At 39.0% G+C, this 17,891-nt stretch overlaps 1 protein-coding gene across 2 annotated transcripts in view; it reads left to right on the forward strand.

The window, feature by feature from the left end:
- MAP2K4 (mitogen-activated protein kinase kinase 4) overlaps window positions 1-17,554 on the forward strand; it is a 102,804-nt gene extending 85,250 nt beyond the window's left edge. Inside the window, exons 8-11 of one of the 2 annotated variants that reach the window (XM_017855170.1) lie at window positions 216-293; window positions 4,281-4,429; window positions 13,591-13,636; window positions 14,892-17,554. In XM_017855170.1, the coding sequence (XP_017710659.1) occupies window positions 216-293; window positions 4,281-4,429; window positions 13,591-13,636; window positions 14,892-15,005 (387 nt within the window). In that variant the 3' untranslated portion in view covers window positions 15,006-17,554. The remainder of the gene's footprint in view (window positions 1-215; window positions 294-4,280; window positions 4,430-13,590; window positions 13,637-14,891) is intronic. The other variant, XM_017855171.1, reaches the window with a different exon arrangement.
- Window positions 17,555-17,891: the final 337 nt, after the last annotated feature.

Raw genomic sequence — 17,891 nt, forward strand, 5'->3', positions numbered from 1 at the left:
AATTGCTTGGTGTTCTCTTTATGGAAGTAGCCGTTAAGTTTTTTGTTGTTGTTTTTGTAATAATGATGACTTCCTATTACTTCCAGTCTGACCCTAGACATGGATTTCTCTAGGAATATACTGGCATTTTGGCTATCTACCCAGCTGTTGCTTCCATTTGCTTATTCCTTGAGAGTAAGGCAATTAATAACTTAACGCTTGTCTTTATGTTCCAGCCTGAAAGAATAGACCCAAGCGCATCACGACAAGGATATGATGTCCGCTCTGATGTCTGGAGTTTGGGGATCACATTGGTATGTTTATGCTGATTCAACCTTGCCACAGTAGTGTAACAATAAGAAATTTAGAAGTGAAAGAAAACTTAATGAGACATTCCCCCCTCATTAAGAACTATAATCACAGATACTATGATTTTAAGTTGCTGGAAAAAAAAAATGTATTTATTTACCTTAAAAATCAAATCAGACTTGATTATTTCCCTTGAAGTTATGTGAAGTGTCTAGAGCCCTTTAATGTTTTAGCTGGATCTCTTGGCCACAGATAATAGGAGCCAACTGTTACCTGCAACTGCACTAAGAATTGGAAAAGGAGAAGCCAGCTTACCTGCCGTCAATTCTTTGATGAAGGCACATCGGCTTCTCCCTTTTCAGGCAAGGTGTAGTATGTCCAGTAGTACTGTATATAGTGCGTATATTAATTATATATATTTTATATGTGGAAAATAGTTTCTACTTGGAATTTTCTATTCACTGAATAGAAAAATTACAAGTGAATGAGCTGAAAGTAATACAGTTTTTGAGGGACAGTATGTTAGTCCATTCTCACACTACTGTAAAGAATTACATGAGACTGGGTAATTTATGAAGAAGAGAGGTTTAATTGCCTCACAGTTACGCAGGTCATACAGGAGCAGGGGAGCGAGAAAGCGAAGGGGAAGGTGCCAGACGCTTTTAAACAACCAGGTCTCATGAGAACTCTATCATGAGTCAGCACTAGGGGGATGGTGCATTAGAAACCACCCTCATGACCCAGTCACCTCCCACCAGGCCGCTCCTTCAACACGTAGGGATTACAATTCGACATGAAATTTGGGCGGGGACACAGAGCCAAACCATATCAGACAAGAACTACCTAGGTGATAATTCTAAATGAAAGTTCTACCTTAGAACAACACTGAGAAAGACTAATAAGAAAACTACTTAATTTGCAACAAGCAAGCGCAATTATATAAACTCTTCTTTCTTACCTATGGACTCTGTTGAAATTTTGGTTTCGTTTAAAATATCTGTATCAGTTCAGGCTGCTGTAACCGAGTGCTGACCTCTGGGCTATAATCTTATCAAGAACAGAAATTTCTCACAGTTTCGGAGGCTGGAAAGTCCAAGATCAAGGCACTGACAGATTTGGTGGCTAGTGAGGGCTTGCTTCCTGGTTCATAAACAGCCATCTTCTTGTTGTGGTCTCACATGGTAGAAGGGGCAAGAGAGCTGTCTGGGGTCTTTCTTACAAGGGCACTAATTAGATTCATGAGGGTTCCACCCTCGTGACCCCATCACTTCCCAAAGGTCCACCACCAAATACCATCACATTAGGGATTAGGCTTCAACATATGAATTTGTTGGGGGGTGGGGACACACGAACATTCAGTCTCTGGCAGTATCTTTGCTCATTTCCTTTTTACCAAATTTTGTTTTGAAGTCTTACGTGTGTTTTCATGTGCTTGCTGTTCTACGAGGACTTGCTGGGTTTTTCTGATTTGGGGTAGCTTCTTTAGCTGCTTCTACATTGAAGGTGAATTTTGTATCCCTAGATGAGGCTATCCTGTAGGTAGGCAGGCCAATCCTATTCTTTCATTTTCTCCCATTTTCAGTTTTTACTACCTAAGACTCTGTAGCCCAGAAATACACAGGTTCAGAGCAATGAGCTTTTTTTGTAGCTTATTAAATAATCTTCATGTGTTCATTGGTGTTATATGTTTCTAGAATCTTCTCTGTCATCAGAAACACATACCCTTGTTAGTTATTCTTGATGAATCATATTGCCAGGCCTAGAGAATTCTTTGTATAGAGAGTTGAAGGCTGACAGCTCACTTCTGCAGAGGACTTCGTTTACTTTACTTTGTGACCAAATAAAATACCTTCTGGAATTTTAAAATACCTCTGTCATCCAGACTGGAGTGCAGTGGCATGATCTCAGCTCACTGCAAGCTCCACCTCCCGGGTTCACGCCATTCTCCTGCCTCAGCCTCCCTAGTAGCTGGGACTACAAGCACCCGCCACCACCCCGGCTAGATTTTGTATTTTTAGTAGAGATGGGGTTTCATCGTGTTAGCCAGGATGGTCTCGAAATACCTTCTGGAATCTTTTCTCATTGTGAAGCCAACCAGCTAAAGAAGAGATTCTTTCTTCTTTAGACAGGAGAGAACATGGATCTTGGGCATCTTTTAGGTTTGGCAGCTGGTCCCAAAGACTGCAGCAAGACCTAGAGCTTCCAGCTGAGGCAACTATTTGCATATACAGGATATTTACAATTCAGAAATACTTATCTATGACTAAACAATTACGTTTTAAAAGCAAGTATGTACTTTCTTAACAGAAAGAAAATTTTGTTTTGTGAAAGGTTTTAACAAAATTTTTTAGCAAGTTTAAGTACTTTTAGCTAAACCTTGTTGTTTGAAAGGTATTCTGTACTTACAGTTGGTTCATAATTTGTTTTTCATAAGGATAATCTTATAAAAATTATGAAATGTATGAAATTAATTTCTAAGATCCTAAGTCCTTTATTTTATGATATGCAGCCAATTTTTCTTTCTATTATTAAATCACAGGAAGGAATCTAATGAAGTTATTCCTAATTCTGTGAATAACCAGGAAGATTTACATCTTGAAAAGCATTTATAATTTTAACAGAAAGAAACCTCAGCTAAAGGAATACATTTTTCTGTGTGTGTATGCATGAATGCCTGCTTACTTTTGTACACACATGTGTGTAATTAGAAACAACAGTGAGCTGACAGAGGCATCTTTTAGGAAGGAAACGGAATCAGTGTTCTGAGAGTTCTCTCTCTCTTCCTGTATGCCATCTTCCTCTGTAATATGTTTGGAGCCTCATCCTCATGTATCAGTCCCCTGTCAGTGCATGTAAAATGGGATTCATTATGCAATGGTGCAGATTTAGATACATTTCTTGGAAAAAACAAAATTTGTAGTGTTTTTTTGTTTGTTTGTTTGTTTTTGAGACAGAGTCTCGCTCTGCCGCCCAGACTGGAGTGCAGTGGCATGATCTCTGCTCACTGCAAGCTCCGCCTCCCAGGTTCATGCCATTCTCCTGTCTCAGTGTCCAGAGTAGCTGGGACTACAGGCGCCCACCACCACGCCCAGCTAGTTTTTTTTTTTTTTTTTGTATTTTTAGTAGAGATGGGGTTTCACTGTGTTAGCCAGGATGGTCTCGATCTCCTGACCTCGTGATCCACCCGCCTCGGCCTCCCAAAGTGCTGGGATTACAGGCGTGAGCCACCGCGCCCCGCCTAATTTGTAGGTTTTCATTATTTTTCAGCGCAGAAAGGGAGATAGATGAGAATATGATTCACTGGTTATTAGAGAATATTTTTGACCCTTGATGGGATTGGGACATACGTAAGACTCTTCAGCTCTCTTCTGGTGTGGCTTAGAAGTACTGTCCGGAGCCCTTTATTGGGGCTTCAGGGTGCAGGGTTTGACTCTGACTTGATTTCTTCACTACTTGTAAAATTGGGTTATGGTTGAAATTGCAGTAACTACAGAATAGCTGTAGAGCAGGATTTGCACATTGTTTCCTCCAAGCTCAGATTGGGCTTTTGTTTGTTGGATGTTCTTTTGCCTTAAAAAGGAATCTAACCACTATTCTGGACCAAGGCCTTCCTCTAAGATGGCTAAAAATTGTGCATATTCTATACTAAAATAGTTCTAAAACCAGTCTTCCAGACTTTCTAAAGAAGTCAGAACCAGAGGCTGCCCTGGAGCATGCATTGTAGGGACATTGTCTAGGCTTAAGTTTCATGTTCCCATGTATTCCAAGTCCTTGAATTTGGTTAATTCAGAATTCTCTATATGATCTTGATTTCTAAATATAACTTCTACTTAGCCTTTATGATTCTAAAGATTCCTTCCCAAACTAACCTGTGTTTAATTCAAGGCTTTACAAGAGTATTGCTTGTAGTTTAGATTTCTTTGTGGCCATTCCGGTGGAGAGTAGTAAATAATGCCTAGTGTATTTTGCTCTTTCCTCTTTGTTCTCTTTAGTATGAGTTGGCCACAGGCCGATTTCCTTATCCAAAGTGGAATAGTGTATTTGATCAACTAACACAAGTCGTGAAAGGAGATCCTCCGCAGCTGAGTAATTCTGAGGAAAGGGAATTCTCCCCAAGTTTCATCAACTTTGTCAACTTGTGGTGAGTACCTGATTTATGAATGGTCGGACATGCATGGTGAGAATAGTAAGATTTACTTGGTCTTAGCAGCACATGGAGGAAGGGGACCCTTGGTCACATCACCGTGCTTTTTAAGCTGGGACTCTGGATCACTGTGGCTGTATGGAAGGTTACAGCTAGCTGGGAGAGGCATCACCTTCTTATTCTGCTACTCAGGTATTGGTGAAAAACAGCCATGAGTGGTGGAGAAGCTGCTGTCTCCAGACTTCCAGTACCCTGGTACAAGAAATACCAGGTTAAACTTCTAGGTGAGACTGATCATCTTACTCTAATGTGGTTCTCACAATGCAGTTGCACCAAAATCACCTGGAAGCATTTACTGAATCAAGACCTTGCCAGATCAGACTTTCAGGGTTGGATCTCTGTTCTGACATAACAGAGAAAACAGTTGGGTTTATGTAGTAGGGTCACATCCACACGCAAAGTGTAGTTGGTAGAACTATATATCTTTGCTCTCTGAAACCTTACTCCAAGGAAGGTGTGAACCCCACACCTGTTGTTGTTTGTCCACCTAATAGTTTGTTGTGTGTTTGTGTATGTGCAGCACGTAAGAATAAACATATGCATATATGGAAGTAATATAATCATGTTTTTTATACTGTTTCAGTTTTATTTTAAATAAAATATTTTGTGTTATCATTTGAATATTTTGACATTTATTTTGTTTATCCAACATGATTTAAATGTAAGACATGCTGTGAACAAAAAGCCTCAGAGCATTTTGTGTATCTTCTGTTTATTCCTGAAAATACCTTTTTGTTTCTCATAATTTTTTTCTGCCAAGAATGCGATTTCTCTCTACTTATTTTAGGTCTTAAAGACTTATATTAGGGTCTAACACTGCCCTCCTCTGTATGAAAATTTAAAATATTTGTTTGACTATAGTTTTAAGTCTCTTTCATCTTCTGTAACCAAATTCTACTTTTGTGTTGATTTTTCAGAGGGGAGAGAAATACTTCAAGATTTTCTAGGTAGAAGAAGGACATAAGGATGACTCAAATTGGCTGCTTCCTCCTTTTAAAAAACAATCAATACTTTATTAATTTGCACACAATATGGATAGTTTATAATTGCACAAATGTGATCATTTTATGTATTTCATTTTTATGAAATATTTGCTTAAAAGAATCTGTATAAGTCATAGAGTATAATATCTAAAATGATCACCTGTGAACCTTCCATCATGGTTGCTTTCTTTTTAATTCCTTGATATCTTTATTGGTTTTGTTCTGTATGTGTTGGTACTTGTACATGTTTGTTTCTGTTTTCCTTGATGCCATAGTAGAGTGACAGTTTTAGACATTAGAGTCTCATCGTTTTCCCTGAGTAGGTTCATAGTTCCATGTCATTGCAAATCGTTAAAGTCTACGTTGAAGGATACTTATGTTTATAATATGCTCATATTAGCTCTCCATATTTCTCCATTCTTTCTGCCACTCCTTGTCTTGGACATTGCCTGTAATCTCTGACCTGGATCATTCAGATTTCTCATAATCCAATATTGATTTTCTTATAATCCAATATTGCCTTATTCCAAATTATTCCCCTTTTTATTAGAGTTGCATTTTTTATGATGTATATCTGATCATGTTACTTCTCTGTCTAAAGTATGCATTCTTAACAGGGTGACATTGACCCTAAGGAGGCAAAAATGGATTTTGGAGAAATGATAATCTTGGATTGTATAATGGTTTTTAGTCCTCCAAAGGGCCATAGAATATAAACAGATATGCACTATATCTGTTGTATTTAAATTTCATGATGGGGAGGATAAGTAATGAAAAAAAAATTGAGAAATATTATTCTAGAAACTTCGTCTTGTCCTTAAAATTAATTAATTTAGGCTTTCAGAACCCATAATGATCTGGACTTAAGTTTATTGCTCTGGCCACATTTCTTTCTTTTTTTTATTTTTTTCTGAGATGGAGTCTTACTCAGTTACCCAGGTTGGAGTGTGGAGTGTTATGACGTGGTCTCGGCTTACTGCAACCTCCACCTCCCGAGTTCAAGCGATTCTCCTGCCTCAGTCACCTGAGTACTGCTGGGATTGCAGGCACCTGCCACCACAGCCGGCTAATTTTTTGTATTATTATTATTATTATTATTATTATTTTTAGTAGAGACGGTTTTCACCATGTTGGCTAGGCTGGTCTCGAACTTCTGACCTCGTGATCCACCCACCTTGACCTCCCAGAGTGCTAGGATTACAGACATGAGCCACTGCGCCTGGCTCGCTCTGGCCAGATTTCTTATGACTTCCCTCTCCTTGAATGGTTTCTGCCAAACTGAATTTCTTCAGTTATGTAAATTAAAAGCACATAGAGGATAATATGGGAGAATATTTTCATTACGTTTGGGTAAAGATTTCTGAAACAGAACGTAGAGAAAGATTGATAAAATTGGATTTCATTAAAATTAAGAACTTCCCACTGATTAAAAACACAGCACTGAATGACATGCCAAGCCACAGAGTAGGAGGAGTTATTTTTCATACCTATATTCGACAAAGGACTTATACACAGAATATGTAAAGAATACTTAAAAATGTAGAACACTTATGAAAATAGCAACCAAAAATAACAAAATACTTGAAAGGCACTTAAAAGATAATATTCAAGAGGCCAGTAAACATATTCAGTGTACTGGCTTCATTCTGCATTATTAGTAATCAGGGGAAATGCAGGTCAAAACTACAGTGAAATACCACTATAATCACCAGAATGACCACAGTTTAAAATACTGACAGTAGCAAGTATTGGTGAGGATCTGAAGCAACTGAAAGTCTCATACATAACTTGTAGGAGTATAAATTAGTACAGTTCCTTTGAAAAACAAGCAATAATCCAGTATAGCTGATCTAATATGGTTGATGTATACACCATGGTTCAGCAATTCAAGTTCTAACTATATACCCAACAAAAGTGTGGAGATAAATACACTAAAAGACATATATAAGAATGTCCAGAAAAGCACATTTATAACCTACTATTGGAAACTGTTTCTACAGTAGAACAGATAGTAAGTTGTAGCATTATGTATACAGCGGTATATAACATCGAGAAGACAGAACCATTGCTTCACTCAGAAACTTAGTAAATCTCACGAATGATGTTGAGTGAAAGAAGTAAGACAGAAAGCAGCATGTATGGTTCTATTTCTATATGAAAGTTAAAAGCAAACAATATAAGGTATTGGAAGTCAGAGTATTGTTACTTTTATTTTAGTTCTGCACTTAGGAGTTGTGTTTTATGTATGTCTGCTTCAATTAAAAGTTTTCCTAAGATAAAAAAAAGGATAAGACTTCTGGTTCAAAAGGAAGACCTTGCTGGCTGAGGTGTCTGAGGCCCCTGCATTGGGAAATGGTTGACTCATGGGTTGATAAAAAGAATTTACAGACAACAGTATAGGTTTGATAAAGGAAAGTTTATTAGAAAGAAAGCATGCTGTAGAAGAGTGCGGCGGGGCACTGAGCATGCCACAGTGGATTTTTCCTTAGCGGTATTTATGGACCTTAAAGCTTGAAGTCCATAAATATTTGGACCATGTTATCCGTGTAGGTCACAATAAAGGATTACATTTGTAGTAATTTTTTCCTTAAAGTCAGCAAGTGTTGCACAGTGAATTTTGACATGGCGTTCTGAAGATGTATAGAAATTCTAGTTACTTATAAAGTTTTTTTGGGGGAAAAAAAATCTGAAACCAGTGCCTGCTTTAGATAATAGGGAAGTCTAATTACTTTTTGTTTTTTTTGTTTGTTTGTTTTTCATATGGAATCTCGCTTTGTCGCCTGGGTGGGAGTACAGTGGCACGATCTCAGCTCACTGCAACCTCCACCTCACAGGTTCAAGCTATTCTCCTGCCTCAGCCTCACAAGTAGCTGGGACTACAGGCACACGCCACCATGCCTGGCTAATTTTTGTATGTTTAATAGAGACGGGGTTTCACCACGTTGGCCAGGCTGGTATTGAACTGCTGACCTCAAGTAATCCACCTGCCTCGGCCTCCCAAAGTGCTGGGATTACAGGCATGAGCCACTGCGCCAGGCTGGGAAGTCTAATTACTTCTAATTTTCCCCAGATAAGGAATTTGCCTCCAGATTGCCTATTTGATAGTCATCGGGTGGTTTTTGCTCCCTTCTAAATTCCTCAGATAAGGAGTTTTTGTCTCTGGGGCCTGTTCAGTGGTCACCAAGTGATTTTGCTCTCCTCAGATCTCAGCCCACGTTTTAAACTGTGACCCAGATTGGAGTGCAGTGGCATGATCGCAGCTTACTGCAACCTCAACTTCCCAGGCTCAAGCGATCCTCCCATCTCAGACCCCCAAGTAGCTGGGACTACAGCAATGTGCCACTACATCTGGCTAATTTTTTTTTTTGTTTGTTTGAGACAGAGTCTTGCTCTTGTTGCCCAGGCTGGAGTGCAATGGCACGATCTCGGCTCACCGCAACCTCCACCTCTCGTTTTCAAGCGATTCTCCTGCCTTAGCCTCCAAGTAGCTGAATTACAGGCATGCACCACCACACCTGGCTAATTTTGTATTTTTAGTAGAGTTGGGGTTTCTCCATGTTGGTCAAGGTTGGTCAGCTCCCGACCTCAGGTGATCCGCCCACCTCGGCCTCCCAAAGTGCTGGGATTACAGGCGTGAGCCACTGCGCCTGGCCCACCTGGCTAATTTCTTAAAACAAATTTTGTAGAGACTGTATTTCACTGTATTACTGGGTTGGTCTTAAACTCCTAGGCTTATGCGATCCTCCTGCCTTGGCCTCCTGGAGTATTGGGATTACAGGTGTGAATCACTGTACCTGGCCTGGATAAGCATTTTAAAGTGCCGTTTATTTATTTAGGACAGAATCTGGCTCCATCGTCCAGGCTGGAGTGCAGTGGCATGATCTTGGCTCACTGCAGCCTTCACCTCCCAGGTTCAAGCGATTCTCCTGCCTCAGCCTCCTGAGTAACTGGGACTACAGGCACTACACCATGCCCAGCTAATTTTTGTATTTTTAGTACAGACAGAGTTTCGCCACATTGGCCAGGCTAGTCTTGAACTCCTGACCTCAGGTGATCCGCCTGCCTCAGCCTCCCAAAGTTCTGGCATTACAGGGATGAACCACCGTGCCCCACCTAAAGTCCCTTTTAAAATGTAAAAGAGTTGGTGCAAAACGAGGACTCCATGGAGCTCTGAAATTGACTGAAATTCAGGGAGGGAAATTATGGGAGAGAAGGAAGAGTCAAAGTAAATTATGATAACCCAAGCAAATGTAGATTTGCTGTCTAAATTCATATTGTATATGGTAAAAATACTTAGAGAATCTAATTTTAAGAAAAGTTACTTTTCAAAGTCCCTGGTTGGAAAGATACTCTCCTCTTGCCCCCAGTTGATGGGCAGAAGCAAAAGCAAATCATTCAGCCTAGGACTAAATGATTCCGAAAAATAAAGTTAAGTGGAATATGTAGTCCACAAAAAAATTTCAACACTCACAAAAGAAATGAGAATCAGAAACAATGGATAGTAGGAATAGATCTGCAAAGACTTCAAATAATGGAATGAAAGGAAACAAAAAATATATAAGTTTAAAGAAAAACAAAGAGGCAGCTGAGAAATATAAGCAGGGAACACATTTATAAAGAACCAAATAGAACTTCTAGAAATAAAAAGCATAAATTAAAACAATAGCTGGATTCAACAGATTAGATATCGTTGAAGAGAGATTAATGAGCTAGAAGATAGAGCTGAAGCTCTCCCAGTAGAGAACTTTTTGAGGTGATGGAAATGTCCTGTATTCTGCTCTGTCTAGTGTGGTAGCTGCTAGTACTTGAAATGTGGCTAATGTAACTAAGGAAATACATATTTTATTGGAATTAATTTTGCTAATGGCTACCTTACTAGTCTAAGGGGAGCTAATATAATTATTGATAACAGATGATTAATGTCAGCTGTAATGTAGAAACAGAAGACAGTCAATGTTAATAGTTTAAGATTTCCACCCAAATAGCATCATAAGTTTATACACTGACATGATTTTCTGCTCCAGGGGATGAAATAGAAAAACACAAAACCAGAAAGGCACGGCAGCTTTACAAAGAAGGCAAATACCTGTGTGGGTGGAAAATGCAGCAAAAATACTTATAAAATGCCGTGTGGATCTGAAGCCACGGGCTTGCTGTATCCCAGGTCGTCTTTCATTCTGGAAAATGAAAAAAATGATTTCAGTGACTTCCTGGGCCACAGCTTTAAGCAAGCTATGGTACTACACAATGACAAGGCTTTAGATACCGGTTTTGCAACCAGAGGACTGGAACTGTAATTGTCCTAATACCAACATAGGAGTGGAACTTGAAAGGTCCATTACAGGACCCTGTTCAATACTGGTGGCCTGTGAAATAGAGGCGACTGTAAAACTGCTCTATGTGTGTATCCCTGGCTCCCAGTTCAGTTCGTAGTGATCAGTAGGGCACTCAGACATTTGTTGAACAAATGAATGGATATGCGTGGAGGGTAAGGTAAGCATGTTATTTCAAAATGAGTCTGCAAATCAAAATTCCTAAATACTGAAGGATAATGCTAAGAAAGCATTTAACGAAATGGAACAGAAACTTAAGTTGAAATAGATTTCTGAAATTGTCTGAAATATGCTGTAAAAGAAAATCAGTATATTTAGGATGCTCAAGGAAATAAAGGTATAAATTCAATTAAAACTGAGGAAGAAACAAATGAAGCAGTTGGAAATAGAAGTCTTGGAAATGGAAAAATCATAGCTGTTGATATGAAAGACACAACAGACTTGATGTACTCTAGACTGGAAATAATTGAAGGCAAAATTAGAGAAATAGAAAATGGAGCTGAGAAGTTCCCCCAGCATGACACCGATTATATGAAAAGCAGTAAAGAATCAGAATAGAATACCGAGTAAGAGGTTCTAAGATGCATGTAATGGAAATAGAGAAGGCAACTCTGAAAGTGGAGAAGCAATGTTTACAGAGATCATAGGGGAAAGAAAACATTTGAGAACTGATTTAGTATAGGTTTTCAGATTGAAAGTGAAGTCTGTTTATCATGTAGGATAAACAAAGGTAAAAGCTTAAAGGTAAATTTAAATATAAATTTAAAAGGTAAATTTTAATTGATATTGTGCAATTTTGCTTCAATGCATAAATGATGAAAAAGGTATAAACAAAGGTATAAGGTATATAAACTTATACCTTTATTTATCATCATTTATGCATTGAAGCAAAATTACCAAACAATATCAGGAAGAGAAAACAGATTATCTGTTAAGGATTGATAAACTGACAGCAGATTTGTTCCCAGCCACAATAGTAGCAGGAAAAAGTGGAGTCACAGCACCAGAGTGCTGAGGGAAAATAATTGGCAACCTGGTCCTAAAGTTTTATACTCAGGCACTCAAATATTCACAATAAGGAAGAAATACAGACAGTTTTAGGAATGGGAAGACTGTGAGCTTACAATTCATAGACTGTTTTGATCCTTGAATGGTATGGAGGTTAGGGATGCTGAGCCCCTGTTCAGTCAAAAATCTGCATATAACTTTTGATTACCCCCAAACTTGACTACTAACAAATAGCCTACTGTCAGCCAGAAGCCCTGCTGATAACATAGTCAATTAACATAACGTTTTGTATATGTATTATATACTGCATTATTACAATGAAGTAAGCTAGAGAAAAGAAAATATTATTAAGAAAATCATAAGGAAGAGAAAATACATTATTCGGTAAGTGAAAGTTGTCATAAAGATCTTCATCTTTGTCTTCACATTGAATAGACTGAGGAGGAGGAGGAGTTCGTCTTGCTATCTCGGGTGGCAGAGGCAGAAGAAAAATCCACATATAAGTGGATTTGTACAGTTCAAATCTGTGTTGCTCAAGGGCCAACTGTACTTGACCAAGAAGAAAAGTTAACCCAGAAGAAGGATGTCACGAGTTGGATACCTGGAAAGCAGGCTTTTGAGACGGAGATAAGAGTGTAGGATGTTGACTAGGTAGTGATCTTGGGATCAACACTAGCAATGAGAAGGAAATGAGATTGAGCAGAAGCAGCTGAGCCGTGTCAGTGAAGGCCTCAGGCAACTCTTTGGGAATCTGTGAAGCTGGGAGGGCCTTTAGTATTGACCCGCCTTGGAATGAGGACCTTGGATTTTTATACACTTTTGTGGATCAGTCATTAGAGACGGACTGTCCCAGGAGGGCTAAGGTGGCTCTCTTTAGCTGTGGTAATTCTGAAGAGGCCGATAGCAAAGGGTTGTCAGCTGGCAGCATGCCCTGCAGTGGAAGAATAAGTCCTTCCTCCTGAAAGAGGGTATCTACATAGCACATTGCAGTATCCATTACAGAAAGTGGGATACGGAACACAGCAATGAGTTTAGAAAGAGGTGAACTATGTTACCCAAATTCATGTTTGATAGTAAAATATTGAGGTTGGAAGGGAATGGTGATTAAGATACGGGCCAAGATAGATGAAGTAAATATAAACAAAATGAAAATACTTTTGGCAGCTTGAATTAGGCAAGGTAGAATTCAAGGAGACAAGGAGAAAATGTCAACAGGGCAGAGATTTGTATATACTGATGTAGTCTTTAGTGAAGTTATATTGTTTTAGACTTTTAGACCAAAGAACATATTGAGATACAGTGTATAAACTTTTAAAACTTAAGGATAAATTGATAAAAATGTATATGTAATTTATCTCCCAGAATTACTTGATTGCTGGTTTCTCTTTGGTAGTCTCTGCATAAATACTTGTCTACTTATTTATTTACATTTAGAAAAGCATATATGTACACAAATAATTTTATGCTTGTACATTTATATATTTAACTGCAGTATTGTGTAGCTATGCCATAATTTAGTCAATTTTCAAGAATTAATATTTTTCTAATTTTTAATCATCCTACACTGACTATCCTAGAGATAAATCTTCAGATTATAGACTGTCATAATTTTTTGTATGTGCTTTACTGTGTTTAGCAGGCTGTCTGCATTGTTTGTTACTTTGGATCTGAAGGAAAGAACTATTTCATTCTTTGTAATATTTCATCTGTGAAAAGAAAAATACTTAGGCAAATGAATCTACATTTTAATAATGTTATTTTTCTGTTGTTTTAGCCTTACGAAGGATGAATCCAAAAGGCCAAAGTATAAAGAGCTTCTGGTGAGTGTGGGACTGTGGGGATTGTAGGTACCTCCTCAGCCCAGAACTCTCTTAACGTGCTGGTTCACTAAGCAAGCAGTGGGCCTCTCGGTTATAAACAAACATCTCAACTTTATTGAGTGTTTTTTTGTTAATGTTTTAAACAAATATTTGGAAAGAGAAAATTTGTAGTTATAATTTTCTACTAATGCTAGCTAAATTCTCATGGAAAATTTTGGTCTTAACATGTTATAAAAATTACCCCCAAAGAATTCTAACTTTCACTTTAAGAAGCCATTTTCCATTGCATAGTCTATGTGATGCAGCCATAAGAAAAAAATTAGTGAAAAGTTTGTGTTTATTCTGCCCTTATAAAAACTCACACAAATTTATATCATATGGCGTATTCCCATTTCTTTGAAAGTTCTCATTCATCCCATGGAACTTGGGTGTTTTAAGCAGTCTACTGGGTGTGGCATTGGTTGGGCAGTGGAGAAAGTATTGTGATCTAATAATGTGGGAATATTTTAAGAAAAGATCCATTTGTTTGTCACATTTAACTATTAGCTCTCCAAGGATATTGTGACAAACTTACGATATTGCAGTCCACCAATGACTGTAAAAACATCCAGTCAACATGCTTAGGCTGTAAAAGAAAACTGTTGATAGAGATGGAGTTTAAAAGGTGAAGCAGATGCTGGGGCCCTGGCTCTGGAGAGTACAGGGAAGAAGCTCCTGGGGCAAATTTTTCTTAGGCCTCTTTTGGTCAAAAGGATTACAACCTTTTAGTTAAAAGGTCAAAAGAAGAGGTCAAAAGGATTGCGACCTTTTGTAAAAAGGTCCTCCTGTTGTATATGGGGGAAATGGAGGTTGAGATTTATACTGGTGTCCCAAGAGGAATAGCAACTGGTATTTGCGTCATTCTTCTTCGCTCTTAGATGGTGTGGTGGAGACTCCAGCTATGTTTTGTGCTGAGTAACAACTTAGCTGTCTCCCTCAACAAACTCTCCGTGGTATACAGATAAGTTTCCAGACCTCGCTGCCAAGGTGGCACCTTCAATTCGTTACCACATATCCTCTCTAGGCATGCCCATGCCCATTAGCATATCTGCATGGAGTAAAGGCTGTACTCACCTCTCTGAACTTGTGGTGTTGCAGTATTTCACAGATGTGTGTGGTTGGGAGCCTGGAGTTCTGTGTTCTATAGAAATTGGAAAATGTTCAGTTTGGGCTGTCATACAAACTTTTGACTTTTTTGTTTTCAATTTTCTTACAGAAACATCCCTTTATTTTGATGTATGAAGAACGTGCCGTTGAGGTCGCATGCTATGTTTGTAAAATCCTGGATCAAATGCCAGCTACTCCCAGCTCTCCCATGTATGTCGATTGATATCGCTGCTACATCAGACTCTAGAAAAAAGGGCTGAGAGGAAGCAAGACGTAAAGAGTTTTCATCCCGTATCACAGTGTTTTTATTGCTCGCCCAGACACCATGTGCAATAAGATTGGTGTTCGTTTCCATCATGTCTGTATACTCCTGTCACCTAGAACGTGCATCCTTGTAATACCTGACTGATCACACGGTGTGAGTGCTGGTCAGAGAGACCTCATCCTGCTCTTTTGTGATGAACATATTCATGAAATGTGGAAGTCAGTACGATCAAGTTGTTGACTGTGATTAGATCACATCTTAAATTCATTTCTAGACTCAAAACCTGGAGATGCAGCTACTGGAATGGTGTTTTGTCAGACTTCCAAATCCTGGAAGGACACGGTGATGGATGTACTATGTCTGAACTTAGAAACTCGGGCTTGAGTGAGAAGAGCTTGCACAGCCAACGAGACACATTGCCTTCTGGAGCTGGGAGACAAAGGAGGAATTTACTTTCTTCACCAAGTGCAATAGATTTACTGATGTGATATTCTGTTGCTTTACAGTTACAGTTGATGTTTGGGGATCGATGTGCTCAGCCAAATTTCCTGTTTGAAATATCATGTTAAATTAGAATGAATTTATCTTTACCAAAAACCATGTTGCATTCAAAGAGGTGAACATTAAAATATTGAGACAGGACAGAATGTGTTCTTTTCTCCTTTACCAGTCCTACTTTTCATTGGGAAGACTCAGGAGTCTGCCACTTGTCAAAGAAGGTGCTGATCCTAAGAATTTTTCATCTCAGAATTCGGTGTGCTGCCAACTTGATGTTCCACCTGCCACAAACCACCAGGACTGAAAGAAGAAAACAGTACAGAAGGCAAAGTTTACAGATGTTTTTAATTGTAGTATTTTATCTGGAACAACTTGTAGCAGCTATATATTTCCCCTTGGTCCCAAGCCTGATACGTTAGCCATCATAATTCACTAACAGGGAGAAGTAGCTAGTAGCAATGTGCCTTGATTGATTAGATAAAGATTTCTAGTAGGCAGCAAAAGACCAAATCTCAGTTGTTTGCTTCTTGCCATCACTGGTCCAGGTCTTCAGTTTCTGAATCTCTTTCCCTTCCCCTGTGGTCTATTGTCGCTATGTGACTTTTGCTTAATCCAATATTTTGCCTTTTTTCTATATCAAAAAACCTTTACAGTTAGCAGGGATGTTCCTTACCAAGGATTTTTAGCCCCAAATCTCTCATATGCGCTAGTGTTTAAAAGGCTAAGAATAGTGGGGCCCAGCCAATGTGGTAGGTGATAAAGAGGCATCTTTTCTAGAGACACATTGGACCAGATGAGGATCTGAAATGGCAGCCTTTACCTTCATCACCTGCTAGAACCTGTGCTAGTCCGCCACCATTTCTTGGCATTGGAATTCTACTGGAAAAAATACAAAAAGCAAAACAGAACCCTCAGCACTGTTACAAGAGGCCATTTAAGTATCTTGTGCTGCTTCACTTACCCATTAGCCAGGTTCTCATTAGGTTTTGCTTGGGCCTCCCTGGCACTGAACCTTAGGCTTTGTATGACAGTGAAGCAGCATGGTGAGTGGTTCAGGCACACTGGAATATAAAACAGCCATGGCCCGAGATGCAGGTGATGCCGTTGCAGAACCAAATCGTGGCAGGTATTGCCATGTTTCCTCTCAAGAGTGACAGTCATAAATACTATCAAACAATAAAGGGAGAATGGTGCTGTTTAAAGTCACATCCCTGTAAATTGCAGAATTTGAAAGTGATTATCTCTTTGATCTACTTGCCTCATTTCCCTATCTTCTCCCCCACGGTATCCTAAACTTTAGACTTCCCACTGTTCTGAAAAGAGACACTGCTTTATGTCTCCCTTCGACCACAGCAAGCCATCATCCTCCATTGCTCCCGGGAACTCAAGAGGAATCTGTTTCTCTGCTGTCAACTTCCGGTCTGGCTCAGCATAGGGTCACTTTGCCGTTATGCAAATGGAGATAAAAGCAATTCTGACTGTCCAGGAGCTAATCTGACCGTTCTATTGTGTGGATGTCCACATAAAAAGGCAATTTTAGTGTATTAATCATAGATCATTATGAACTATAAACTTAAGGGCAAGGAGTTTATTACAATGTATCTTTATTAAAACAAAAGGGTGTATAGTGTTCACAAACTGTGAAAATAGTGTAAGAACTGTACATTGTGAGCTCTGGTTATTTTTCTCTTGTACCATAGAAAATGTATAAAATTATCAAAAGCTAATGTGCAGGGATATTGCCTTATTTGTCTGTAAAAAATGGAGCTCAGTAACATAACTGCTTCTTGGAGCTTTGGAATATTTTATCCTGTATTCTTGTTTGAATTCTCCTCTATTTAAGATATATACGTGGAATCGAAGTGTTTATGTAATAGTTCTATCCTTTTGCCTGCAGGTCAGTTGTAATAAATCTAGGATGTGATGATGACTTTGTAATTTGATTTTCTGAAATCAGACCCTGAGAGGGGAAAATCAAGTAAATTACATTAAATTATCTGTGCAATTCACACCGGGGAAAATGACCTCCTTCTGGAAGTGTTTTATGGCTGCTTGCTTTTTCTTCTTCCTTCCCATGGCTACCCTTTTTGCTTATCCTTCTTGAAACCACAGATGTATCTGTTAAGCACAGCTTTGCTTGACAGGCGTCACAGTCTCTTGAGTTTCTTTGTTGTCCTGACCTGCCCCAGCTTTCTTAATGCTAAAGGAAGTGGGTACAGTTCTTCAACCTGTGTCATGGTGGAGAGGTACAACTTGTAAGTCTATCTGGGCCCCGTGTATGGTTTCCAGCCATGCCCTTGGCTCTTGGTGCTACAGCTGCCAGGTGAGCATTAGATGTGAGGTTAC

The sequence above is a fragment of the Rhinopithecus bieti genome, unplaced genomic scaffold (assembly GCF_001698545.2).
Source record: "Rhinopithecus bieti isolate Rb0 unplaced genomic scaffold, ASM169854v2 scaffold_40077, whole genome shotgun sequence".
Lineage (NCBI taxonomy): Eukaryota > Metazoa > Chordata > Mammalia > Primates > Cercopithecidae > Rhinopithecus > Rhinopithecus bieti.